General features: G+C 43.0%; 1 protein-coding gene across 3 annotated transcripts in view; it reads left to right on the top strand.

Moving 5' to 3' along the window:
- Positions 1 to 13,257, top strand: part of LOC121559873 (replication protein A 70 kDa DNA-binding subunit-like) — a 62,384-nt gene that overhangs the window by 19,797 nt on the left and 29,330 nt on the right. The window contains exons 1-12 of one of the 3 annotated variants that reach the window (XM_041872945.2): positions 606 to 746; positions 952 to 1,002; positions 1,284 to 1,362; positions 2,528 to 2,636; positions 2,968 to 3,056; positions 3,220 to 3,291; positions 6,467 to 6,596; positions 6,946 to 7,048; positions 7,137 to 7,205; positions 7,536 to 7,728; positions 9,642 to 9,778; positions 11,533 to 11,681. In XM_041872945.2, coding sequence (XP_041728879.1) covers positions 714 to 746; positions 952 to 1,002; positions 1,284 to 1,362; positions 2,528 to 2,636; positions 2,968 to 3,056; positions 3,220 to 3,291; positions 6,467 to 6,596; positions 6,946 to 7,048; positions 7,137 to 7,205; positions 7,536 to 7,728; positions 9,642 to 9,778; positions 11,533 to 11,681 — 1,214 coding nt within the window. In that variant the 5' untranslated portion in view covers positions 606 to 713. Of the gene's footprint in view, positions 1 to 605; positions 747 to 951; positions 1,003 to 1,283; positions 1,363 to 2,527; positions 2,637 to 2,967; positions 3,057 to 3,219; positions 3,292 to 6,466; positions 6,597 to 6,945; positions 7,049 to 7,136; positions 7,206 to 7,535; positions 7,729 to 9,641; positions 9,779 to 11,532; positions 11,682 to 13,257 lie in introns of those variants that run through there. The other 2 variants (XM_041872951.2, XM_041872950.2) reach the window with 2 other exon arrangements.

The raw sequence follows: 13,257 nt of genomic DNA, 5'->3' as shown, positions 1-13,257 counted from the left end.
TTTTCGCCTCCCAAATTTTGTTACAATGCAGAGGGCTCTATATTGCTCTGCATTGACATGATTGGTTGAAGGTAGGTGGGGGCGGGAGGTCCTAAATAAACACAAACTCACTTCCTTGACAACTTCCTTCACAACAGCTCTGTAAAGATCAGGAAATATGAATGCCCTGACTTCTTCAGAAGCCATATCACCGTAAATGGTGCATGGCCAATGCAGACTCCAGATTGACCATGCAGCATGTTTAAATCCGCCGGTGTTTGTGAATCATGTTTTTCTTCAACAAAGATGGTTTTCATAAATGTTGCAGGATTTGCAGGACATCTAATAAAAGGAGCAGCTATTCATACAACTTATTTTGTGTCTTCTTATAAAGCAATTTTAGACATGGCAATGCCTACTATATAAACACTTTTTTACACGTTTAACCAAAGTCCCATAGAGGCACGTTGGCTCGGCATGCTGTTCTGAGGTCAGTTTTACGTTTTATCCCCTGTTGCTAAAGGTGGTCTTGACGAGTGTAAACTGATCCTAGATCCATAAGAGAAACCGGAAGGCTTAGCAGGAAATGACGCGATGACGTTATGAACAGTTCGCGCGTTCAGGGATACATTTGGCGCCACACTGAGGAATTGCTGCCGCTGTAGAAGTGAGATTGTCCTCTCTGAGTTAAAACATACATTTTCGCCCTATATAGTTATAAACTCAGCTTCAACATGACTAACATGCTGACGAAGGGAGCGATAGAGGTAGGTGGTGGCATTTTATGACATCCCAGAAAGCATGCAAACAAAGTTTACCCAGCATCGAGGAAGATGGTTTTCAGACAGGGACTGTCTGCTAATGTGCTGTTGCTGGATGCTTTGTTGAGCTAGCCACAATGCTAGTTAACGTTAGCTAGCTATCTAGATATATTTTTCATCTGTCTCAAGCTGTTTTCTACTCTTTCAACAGGCCCTAACCAAAGGCTCTAATGATTTACAAAACCCCATACTTCAATTAGTGGTGAGTATGAATGGATTTTGTGGAAGTAGGTAGGTAGCTAGCTCGCTAACTTTAGATAACTAAGTTAGTTAGCCAAGTTAATAGGGCCAACTGTTGAAGAATGATTACTGGCATTATCAACAGTTAGCTAGCTAACTTGGACAGTATGGACCCATGTTTTAGAGACCAACATTTAAGACAAGGATTTTCACCAAGACGGTAATACAGATTTCGACCACTACTAGATTAGTCGACTTGACCAAGATAATTTCTACTGCACTCCTGTATTCATATTCTTTCAGAACATCCGTAAAATTGATGGAGGCAGTGGACCAGCCCGCTTTCGTCTGATGATGAGTGATGGACAACACTCAATGTCCTGTGAGTAGAACTATTCCAAATCCACTCCACCACCTGTTAAAAGTACACACAGAAATGGTTGTATGGCAGGTGACCATTACAGGTGGCACATACATAGCATTGCTTTGTGATAGTGGCATGCAACGACAACAAACGTTTTCTGTTTGGATAACATATGCCAGTATTTTAAATGAATGCATGGTTCCAACTGTATTGAATATATACAGTAAATGTCAAGGTATCAGTGTAAATTAAAGTCAAGGATATTCTTAATGGAGATGTTAGAGACCTGCCAAATAAAGCTGTTGAGAAACTTTTTTTTTTACATTTACGTCATTTAGCAGACGCTCTTATCCAGAGCGACATACAGTTAGTGCACCCAGTTTTTGTAAATCCATAGTAGTAATAATAATAATAATAATATGCCATTTAGCAGACGCTTTTATCCAAAGCGACTTACAGTCATGTGTGCATACATTTTTACATATGGGTGGTCCCGGGGATCGAACCCACTACCCTGGCGTTACAAGTGCCATGCTCTACCAATTGAGCTACATAGTGCAATCCAGTCATAATCTGAATTACACCAGAAGGTAGGCTTCAAAGACAACAGGGCAAATGAAAAGTGGTTTTAGTTCTTCTCCATAGTCTCACCCAGAAAATATCAAGGTAAATAGCTGACCTAAGCAACAGGGGCACTTTGGAGTGTTTTGTGCTGTGGATGTTTTATGCTGTGGATTGCCTGGGGCTGACCAGCAGGAGGTAGTCAGGATTCAGTAAAAGGAATAGAGAGCTGGAAATCATCAAAGAATAAAAAAAAACATGTATCCATTTCTTCCTTTTAATTTGGCGAAGTTTAAGAAGTGTTGTAATACCATACGAAGTCATGAAACAATAATGTGCATTTTAAGACATTAAGGAACATATTTTTGGGATCTAAATCTATCCTCATCCCATACTAGACTGGGCTGCAGTTGGATCTGTTCCATGTTTACTACCAAGGATGGCATGTTTGTATCTGTCTGTGTGGGGGTTGTTTTTAGTTGGGAGATGCATATCATCAGCTCTCATAGACAAGACAGACTAACACAAGCAATGGGCGGGTGGCTGTCCTCCTCTGTACTGCTGATGTTTGTGTTGGTCTGTCTCTAACATCTCTCCTATCATCTCTCTATCCCTCCTGTAGCGTTCATGCTCTCCACCCAGCTCAACCAAATGGCTGAGGACAACCGACTAGCCCCAAACTGTATCTGTCAGCTGAAGAGGAACGTGACCAATGTCCTGAAGGATGGACGGTATGGTGCTTCTATCTTTTGATGTTTTTATGTTTTCTTGCCTACAGAATGACAAACCCTTTTCTTTCCATTTATATTGGAAACATGGTTTATTATTCAAATTATATTAATGTAGGCTAGCTGTTCATGTAGGCCCTCCTTGTTGCTGCATAATTTTTCTCCTTTTGATGAATTGGCTGAGATGAGTCACAAACTTTTAGAGCTGTTATAATGGACACACACACACAATGGATATACACATACATACAATTTATGTTAGAATATCAACCATGTGTTTAGTCTTTGGAAAATAATTTACAATGCAATTGTTAAGCTGTTTATTTCTGTTCAGCCGTGTGGTGGTCATATTGGACATGGAGGTGGTGAAGTCTGCTGATGAGGTGGCTGGAAAGATCGGAGAGCCCACGCCTTACGTGGAAGGTGAGTCTTCAGCCCATATTGCATTTCTAACCATCACCGTATCATACGGCTTAGGGGGATAGAGGTTGAACAAATGTTTGAATCCAGACATGGATATAGCTTACCATGTTGAATGTGCAGCTTACTTGAGTTTTGACCTTTCACTTCATCATCTCCCTTGCAGGTCAGAGTAAAGCCCCACAGTCAGCCCCCAATCCCTCAGTCCACCCCCTGCAGCCCCAGAATGGAATTGATGGTAAACAACTCCAGATCACCAACTGTGCTTTTAAATCTAATGCCTTTTCACATCCTGTACCAGGAGTTGAGGTTGAGTCATTAATGGACCGTATTCTCAAGATAAATTCCTAATGTTTTGCAGCTATACACTACAGGTCAAAAGTTTTAGAACACCTACTCTTTCAAGGGTTTTTTCTTTATTTGTACTATTTTCTACATTGTAGAATAATAGTGAAGACATCAAAACTATGAAATAACACATATGGAATCATGTAGATTCTTCAAATAGCCTCCCTTTGCCTTGATGACAGCTTTGCACACTCTTGGCATTCTTTCAACCAGCTTCACCTGGAATGCTTTTCCAACAGTCTTGAAGGAGTTCCCACATATGCTGAGCACTTGTTGTCTGCTTTTCCTTCACTCTGCCGTCCGACTCATCCCAAACCATCTCAATTTGGTTGAGGTCGGGGGATTATGGAGGCCAGGTTAACTGATGCAGCACTCCATCACTCTCCTTCTTGGTAAAATAGCCCTTACACAGCCTGGAGGTGTGTTGGGTCATTGTCCTGTTGAAAAACAAATGATAGTCCCACTAAGCCCAAACCAGATGGGATGGCGTATCGCTGTGGTAGCCATGCTGGTTAAGTGTGCCTTGAATTGTAAATAAATCACAGACAGTGTCACCATCAAAGCACCCCCACACCATAACACCTCCTCCATGCTTTACGGTGGGAAATACACATGCGGAGATCATCCGTTCACCCACACCGCGTCTCACAAAGACACGGCGGTTGGAACCAAAAATCTCCAATTTGGACTCCAGACCAAAGGACACATTTCCACCGGTCTAATGTCCATTGCTCGTGTTTCTTGGCCCAAGCAAGTCTTCTTATTGGTGTCCTTTAGTAGTAGTTTCTTTGCAGAAATTTGACCATGAAGGCCTGATTCACGTAGTCCCCTTTGAACAGTTGATGTTGAGATGTCTGTGACTTGAACTCTGTGAAGCATTTATTTGGGCTGCAATTTCTGAGGCTGGTAACTCTAATGAATTTATCCTCTGCAGCAGAGGTAACTCCGGGTCTTCCATTCCAGTGGCGGTCCTCATGAGAGCCAGTTTCATCATAGCGCTTTTCCGTATTGACTGACCTTCATGTCTTAAAGTAATGATGGACTGTCGTTTCTCTTTGCTTATTTGAGTTGTTCTTAACATAATATGGACTTGGTGTTTTACCAAATAGGGCTATCTTCTGTATACCTTGTCACAACACAACTGATTGGCTCAAACGCATTAAGAAGGAAAGAAATTCCATAAATTAACGTTTAAGAACGCACACCTGTTAATTTAAATGCATTCCAGGTGACTACCTCATGAAGCTGGTTGAGAGAATGCCAAGAGTGTGCAAAGCTTTCATCAAGGCAAAGGGTGGCTACTTTGAAGAATCTCAAATATAAAATATATTTTGATTTGATGAACACTTTGTTGGTTACTACATGATTCCATATGTGTTATTTCATAGTTTTTGATGTCTTCACTATTATTCTACAGTGTAGAAAATAGTTTTAAAAAATAAAGAAAAACCCTTGAATGAGTAGGTGTTCTAAAACTTTTGACCTGTAGTGTATACATTTATTTATAGTGGTTTAGGTTACTAAACACTTCAATATAGGTTATTTCCTTGCAGTTTCCAGTAGATGTCAGCATTTATCTAAAACTGACAAATGTTGGTTGAAATCCTCAGATCTACAGAACATATGACACTGCTACTGTTTTTGTCAGAACAGTTAGCTAATAAACATTTGCCTCTTGGGTATATGCAGTCATCTGTAACGTTATACTTCTCTTACTAAGATGGTAGTTGACACGTGATGCTGTTAAGCACAAAATACTAGGTCTATATTCGGTCTCCTCTTTGTTGCAAATAAGACAGTAAAATCAGTCTTGGAGAAAAGCTATAAAACAGACATGCTGCTGGTGAACTATCTGTACTTCACACTGGTTATTATTTCCAGTAGTCCAGATGTGCTCGTCAGTCAGACTGTAAATCTGGTTTTGAATTGGATATGATCTGAATATACAGTACTATTGATTAATGGGTTTCAGCTCCTTCGACAGTTCCCTTTTCATCAAGTAATTAGGTAAGCACTTGGTTATAATTAGTACTGAAATAAAATGATAATCATGCCATGATGAGAGATGGTACGTGATGGGTAGCCTAATTATCAATAATAATATGCTACTGACATTGATTCCAAAATATACATATTTAGTTATTCTACTTGAATTTTGCATTTATTTGTTACAAATGCTCCCTAAATAGGTCTAAGAGGAAAAGGGTGCAGGTAATTAAATTCATGTTAATCATCTCATAACCCATCTCTCTGAATAACTATTTCTAATCATTTCACAGTACAAGTGTTTACCCAGTTATTTCATGAAAATATGCAGGGCTAAAGGAAAGGTTTCTTAGTGCTAACCTACAGTATTGAAAGGCATTTTGTGAACCGTGACAGATGAACTCTTAGCCCAATCTACGGCTTCATGAGCTTATATCTTATGGTCAGGGTCGTAGGTATTCATCCCACTAATCTGGTGTCAGGGAATTGAAGTAGTGATGGTGAGCTCCATCCTCCTCATCAGCACAGTTATTATTGTTCAGTTGTGTGGCTGTGCTGCTGGATCTGGGGGCTTAATTTCTAGAAATGCAGAGGTTGGCAAAGTGGACGCTTTGAGCTGTAATCCACAGTGTGAGAGGCACACAAATCAAATGTGCAGCTAGTGCTTGTCCGAACAGAGAAACCTCAAAGTCAGGCCTCATGCACCAATCTCCTGTGGGAAGAGCAGCTTTGGTTTGTTATTTCACACTTCTGTCTGCTTTGAGTCTGTGATATGTGAATCATCATCTCGCTCACAGAAACAACATCTGACTCACACACTCCTCTCTCCTACTATCCCAAATCTACCGCAATAAATCCACTACTCTTCCTGATTAAGTTTTTCTGTGATGCGAGACTACTCTCATGAAGTGAGATAATTACAGTGATCAAGGAGTTGCGATCCAAAGAAATTAGGTTTTTGTAATTCAGCCCTGATGAATTATGGATGTCTATTCTTTTGAGTTTGCCTCTCTATCACTGCTCTCTATATGCACCAATAACTCCTCTGTTCTCTTTTTCATTTCCCTATCTATCATAAGGCTCCATGAACAAAGGTCCCAGCAGAGAGTTTGGGGGGAAGAAGGCCATGCCTCCGTCTGCCATGCCCAGCACTCCTGGGGGATCCTCCAAAGTCGTGCCCATCGCCAGCCTCAACCCCTACCAGTCAAAGTGAGTGGTCTTCTTATACCCGTCTATGGTTGCTTCCCACATGGCACCATATTCCCTATGTAGTGTACTTCTTAGTGCAATATATAGGGTATATACTGCATCCCAAAAGGCACCCTATCACTTTGATGACCATCTCAAACAACAACATGATCTCTTGCCCAAATATTTACTCTTGAGTCATGATAATCCTGTTGTACCATACTCTTTAGTCATAGAACTGAATAATGACAGGCTGATTTGTATGTGGGGATATGTTTGTGTGATTTATTCCATCGATAGTTGGTCAAGGTCTTTTCAAGGACTAGAGATCCATCCAACAACTACATAAACATTGGTTATTTTCTGTCAGGTGGACCATCCGAGCCCGTGTCACCAACAAGAGTGGCATCCGCACCTGGAGCAACTCTCGTGGGGACGGCAAGCTGTTCTCCATGGAGATTGTGGATGAGAGTGTGAGTAACCCTTTTTGTTTGCATTTTCTCATGTTGCCGTGTTGGATCGTGTGGAGCTAGTCTGTAGCTGACTGTGTTGTTGATGCAGGGAGAGATCAGAGTGACTGCCTTTACCCAGGAGGTGGACAAGTTCTACAGCATCATTGAGACTGGCAAGGTGAGATGAACTGCCTCCTATTAATGATGCTTATCCACCATATGTCTGTCACTTTGGTAGATTTGGGTCAACTGAGTAATCAATCTCAATGTGCTATTGCCAATATTTGATGTGTACAAAGTGCTGAATTGGATATAATATGATTTGATAGAATGATACAAATCTGAGACGAATGATTCTCTCCAAAATGAGTCTCAGGACAGTAGCAACATGATCATAAGCTTCAGATCCTCTGCCAGGCTTTATTTAGCTCCTACATCAGTATTCAGGTGAAATGAATCCTGTGCACAAATCTATTTTAGCTTTGAACCTTATTTGATCCCTGTCCAGGTGTTCTACATCTCCAAGGGATCCCTGAAGATTGCCAACAAGCAGTACTCGTCCCTGAAGAATGACTATGAGATGACCCTGAATGGAGAGTCCACCATCATCCCCTGTGAGGACACCCAGGACGTACCCATGGTGCAGTGCAACTTCGTCTCCATCGCCGACCTGGAGGCCCGAGAAAAGGACACCATTTTGGGTAAGGCACAGGTGTAGCAAGAAAGGAGCGAAAGGGATGGGTGGTCCAGGCAGGGCTGGCGTGGCGTGATACACCGTCATTAATAACAGACGTACTTTATTATTATCCTATCATAGGGATAGCTTCAATCGAGTGGTAGGGCAGCGTAGGGGAGATGGATGCTACGGCAGCAGCGGGCTGCACTGGGGAGGTTGAGGTAATTATAAGAGGAGAGACAAAAGTCATGAATAATGCTGATGACAGTAATGGCCTGTGGCACAGATTGACTTTGGGCCCTATGGCTGAGCCCGGTGAGGAGGGTGAAAACACTCACTGGTAAAATGGGTCGGTAATAAAAAGCCATAGTCAGCGTCCCAAATGGCACTCTATTCCCTATATAGTGCACTCCTTTTGACCAGGGCCTATATGCTCCGGTTAAAAGTAGTGCACTATGTAGGGAATAGGATGCCATTTGGTACTTATTCCCAGTTGTATGATGGTAATAGACTCAGTGCAGCTTGTAGTGTAGCTGGGGAGTCATTTGTCTTCAGGACCAGCAGGCGTCAGCCCAGCCAGCCCCGTGATGTTGAAGACATCTTCTTAATCATGCTTAAATGAGTTGTAACCTAACAAAGACTGGAAGAAAGGGTTTCAAGATGGCAGAGAGTCTGTTGCTCCCAAATGACACCCTATTCCCTAAATAGTGCACTACTTTTGATCAGAGGGCCCTGGTCAAAAGTGGTGCACTGTTATAGGGTACCATTTGGGATGCAGCTATACAACTGTAATGTCGCTGATACGTCTCATTAGCTTTGGCCCCCTTGCAGGGATAAATGGCTACGCATCAGCTCCCCTTGATAGAAGCAGGTTAACATGAATCTGTACTCAGGATAAATTACATTAGCAGCAACATCCATGTTGTTTTATTTTATTTTTCCATTCCTATACATACTTCATGATAAACATTAGTAGTGCATGTGCCATGTGACCAGGAGATGATGGGTAGGCAGTGACCTCATACTTGATCTGAACAGGATAATATTGAGTGCCTGATTTCCCCTGAGTGAATGTGTTGTGGAGAACTATGGGACCTTTAATGACTCACGCACATTATCAATATTTATAATACTGTATGTATATGTGGAAATGTGTGACTTATTTATAATGGGAATGGGTGTTTGTCTCTGTGACTTATTCCATAGATAGTTGGTCAAGGTCTTTTCAGGGACTAGTAGTCCATCCCAGTGCAAACAATCCTCCCAAGTTCCAAAACGGAACCTTTTCAGGAAATAAAAAAAAAAACGGAACTGTTTAGACTACATAAAGGTAGGTTGACTGCTTTCATTCATATAAAAAATGGAGTCTCAAGGTTTTCTTCAGACAGTGATAATATAAACAAAGTATAGCCTACATCCGTCAGGCTGGGAGAGACTGATGAGAGGCTGTGTTAGAGAGCATCACACTGACTGATCTATAAATAAATAATTATTAAAATTTTAGCTCTCATCCAGAGTGACTTACAGGAGCAATTAGGGTTAAGTGCCTTGCTCAAGGGCACATCGACAGATTTTTCAACCAGTCGGCTCGGGCTATCAAACCAGCGACCTTTCGGTTACTGGCCCAATGCTCTTAACCGCTAGGCTACCTGCTGCCCCGTGAGGATAATTATTTAGGACGTAAAGTGATTTTTAGATCAGTTAGTCTGCAGGGTCCGCATGCAAATTAGTGGAATTCGATCTCAAACACAACCATAGTCTACTGTGCTCATGATGTCACCTGTGTTGAAAATAACTTCAACTATCGATGGACATTTCCACATATACATATTATAAATATTGATCACGTGTCTGATTCTCCTAGGTCACTCAAGGTTCTCCACAGTAATGCTGCTTATAGTCTACTGTGCTAATGAAGTGACCATGTGTGTTTTCCAGATGTGATTGGAGTGTGTAAGAGCGTGACCGACGTGACCCGCCTCACCACCAAGAACAACCGTGAGGTCTCCAAGAGGACGCTCAACCTGATGGACCAGTCTGGTAAACTGGTGGAGGTCACCCTGTGGGGAGAGGAGGTGAGGACTGGGAGACAGACACCAGCACAGCCATATAGACTGTCTATATGCGTCTGGACACAAGGGGACAGTCCTGCTGGATAAAGAGAGGATGAAACTCAGTTTCTCTCATGCTGGGTGACATGCTGTAGCACCTTCATTATGTGCTGTACACACCTGCATTACGTTTGGGTGTCCTGTGTCCTGTCAGCCAGTGCCCCAGGCAGGGTACAGTACACCTCTCTCTCCTAATTGAAAAGGTGTTGAGAGCGGTGTGCCTCCCTGTGGTTGGAAATGAAGCAGTTTGAAGAGGGAGAGGAAATTTGAGCAGTGGGCTCTCTCTCTCTGTTTTTAATAGAAGCTGATGTTGTTGAAGTCCCCGAGAATACCCTGTCACAGTGTGATGAAGGAACCCAGCTCCTGCAGTTGATTTTATACGTGGCTCAGTAGGGCTATGCTTAGTTTGCCACCATTTCTTTCATTCTGGCAAGCTACAGCACAATGTTCCCTCATTGTTTGTTCTGCAGATATCCCCTATCCAGGGGGACTTGCAGAGGTACACAACGTATCGTTTATAAAGAGCAATAAGCTTTAGTAAATACAGAATTGCATGAATATTTTTTCCACTTTTTTCTTCTCCCCCAGTGCAGATACAGTACATGGCCAAATGTATGTGGACACCTGCTCGTCAAACATTAGGCCTGGCTCGCAGTAGGAATTCTAATTCATCCCAAAGGTGTTCGATGGGGTTGAGTTCAGGGCTCTGTGCAGGCCAGTCAAGTTCTTCCACACCAAACACCTTTGGGATGAATTGGAATGCCTACTGCGAGCCAGGCCTAATTGCCCAACATCAGTGCCCGACCTCACTCGAGCTTGCTTTGTGCACGGGGGCATTGTCATGCTAAAACAGGAAAGGGCCTTCCCCAAACTGTTGCAACATAGTTGGAAGCACAGAATCATCTAGAATGTCATTGTATGCTGTAACGTTAAGATTCCCCTTCACTGGAACTAAGGGGCCTAGCCCGAACCATGAAAAACATCCCCAGACCATTATTCTTCCCCCACCAAACTTTACAGTTGGCACTATGCATTGGGACAGGTAGCGTTCTCCTGGCATCCTCCAAACCCAGATTCGTCCGTCGGACTGCTAGATGGTGATGCGTGATTCATAACTCCAGAGATCACGTTTTCACTGCTCTAGCGTCCAATGGTGGCGAGCTTTACACCACTCCAGCCAACCCTTGGCATTGTGCATGGTGATCTTAGGCTTGTATGCGGCAGCTCGGCCATGGAAACCCATTTCATGAAGCTCCCGACAAACAATTATTGTGCTGACGTAGCTTCCAGAGGCAGTTTGGAACTCAGTAGTGAGTGTTGCACCCGAGGACAGACGATTTTTACACGCTTCAGCATTCAGCGGTCCTGTTCTGTGAGCTTGTGTGGCCTACCACTTCTCGGCTGAGCGTTGTTGCTCCTAGACGTTTCCACTTCACAGTAACAGCACTTACAGTTGACCAGGGCAGAAAGTTTGACGAACTGACTTGTTGAAAAGGTGGCATCCTATGACGGTGCCACATTGAAAGTCACTGAGCTCTTCGGTAAAGCCATTCTACTGCCAATGTTTGTTTATGGAGATTGCATGGCTGTGTGCTCAATTTTATACACCTGTCAGCAATGGGTGTTGCTGAAATAGCCAAATCCACTAATTTGTGTAGTTTTGCACATAAAGTGTATATCGTTGGTATCCTCAGTCAACCTACCTGTTCTATTTGCAGGCAGAGAACTTTGATGGCTCTGGGCAGCCCATCTTGGCCATCAAAGGGGCCAAGCTGTCGGACTATGGGGGCAGATCTCTGTCTGCTTCGTTCAGCAGCACCGTCATGATCAACCCCGACATCCCTGAGGCATACAAGCTGCGGGGCTGGTAAGTGTCTCTCATCTTGTGCCAAATAGCTTTAGGTGCTAAAGGCCTCTGTGACTGTGTGTTATACAAGAAGGTAGGTGTCCTGAGTGGCGCAGTGGTCTAAGGCACTGCATCGCAGTGCTAACTGTGCCACTAGATCCTGGTTCGAATCCAGGCTCTGTCGCAGCCGGCCGCGACCGGGAGACTCATGGGCGGCGCACAATTGGCCCAGCGTCGTCCAGGGTAGGGGAGGGAATGGCCGGCAGGGATGTAACTTAGTTGATAGAGCATGGCGTTTGCAACGCCAGGGTTGTGGGTTCGATTCCCACGGGGGGCCAGTATAAAAAAATATGTATTCACTAACTGTAAGTCGCTCTGGATAAGAGCGTCTGCTAAATGACGTTAATGTAAGAACAGCCTGGGTATGTATGGATCCACTATTGGGTCATATTTTTGTTTAGAAGACCTGCCGCGACTCTCTCACATCCTCTGCTCCACTGTTGAGAAAATTCTAAAGGGTTTAAAGGAATTTGAATGTTAAATATCAGATCCCCAAACTCTGAGAGGGTGCGTGCTCCGGCTTGTATCATCAAGATTAGCCTACCTTCATTAGTGAAGATGTAGGGGGGTTACTTCAATGAAGCTTTACATATGAATGCAAATCATTCTTAATCTGAAGAAAATGCATTTGTTCTTCTTCTAATCTGCCCTTCAAAAGATGCCACAAATAACGGGTGCATTCGAGACCAGAAGTGACGTGAACAAATGTGTCTTTGATTGTGGTGATGGGAGCATTTGTGTTTTAATCACGTTGACGGGGCAGAACATAAATATTTTATTTCATATTAATGACAATGACTAAATTGAAAAAATATTTGGAAGTAACCCTAAAGCCTATATTTTATTGGAACAAATACATAGTGAATATAGGCCCAGTTAGTTAATTTGTATGTGAGAGTAGTTATTTAGGGAAAGAGGTAGTTGGTAGCACATCCACATGGCAGACACTATCACAGAGGAACAAGCCCCTGTGTTATCCCTTGAAGACCCCCTATTGGCTGCTCCAGCAAAACAATGGGAAAACCTTTACTATGACTCATGCTTTAATCTTTTCTTTGCGTTCTCTTGACAATTCCCGTTATTCATTACCTAAATAATGTTATTCACTGTGTTCCATATCCCAAAATAAATACTCTCCTTTTCCAATCCCATATCTAGTTGGGAAGCTAGGCAGCAGTTTCATTTTTTAAGGTGATGTCAAAGCCGTGTCTTGTCAATGGCCGGGTAGAAGCATAAAATTGGAATCTTGTAATTCAATGGGTAGAAGCAGGGTTGGAAAGGCAGTCGGCTAAATGTATATGGTGGAAGGAAGGGGGGATTGATGGAGGAGGTGGGGTGTTCACAGGGACTGAAGGGACAGCCATTGCTCCTATTTAACCTTCACCTCAGCTCTCTGGCACCTTGATTGATCTGTCCCTCCATCTTCTACATTCCCTCCTCTCCACCACCTCCTTCTCCCCTCCTGCTCCACTCTGACAGCAGACAACACAACAGACCAGGCCTGGCCTCCCAGTCAGACATTGAAGGCAAAATGTCT

This window comes from Coregonus clupeaformis, chromosome 5 (assembly GCF_020615455.1).
Source record: "Coregonus clupeaformis isolate EN_2021a chromosome 5, ASM2061545v1, whole genome shotgun sequence".
NCBI lineage: Eukaryota > Metazoa > Chordata > Actinopteri > Salmoniformes > Salmonidae > Coregonus > Coregonus clupeaformis.
This window is presented reverse-complemented; position numbering and strand designations above follow the sequence as displayed.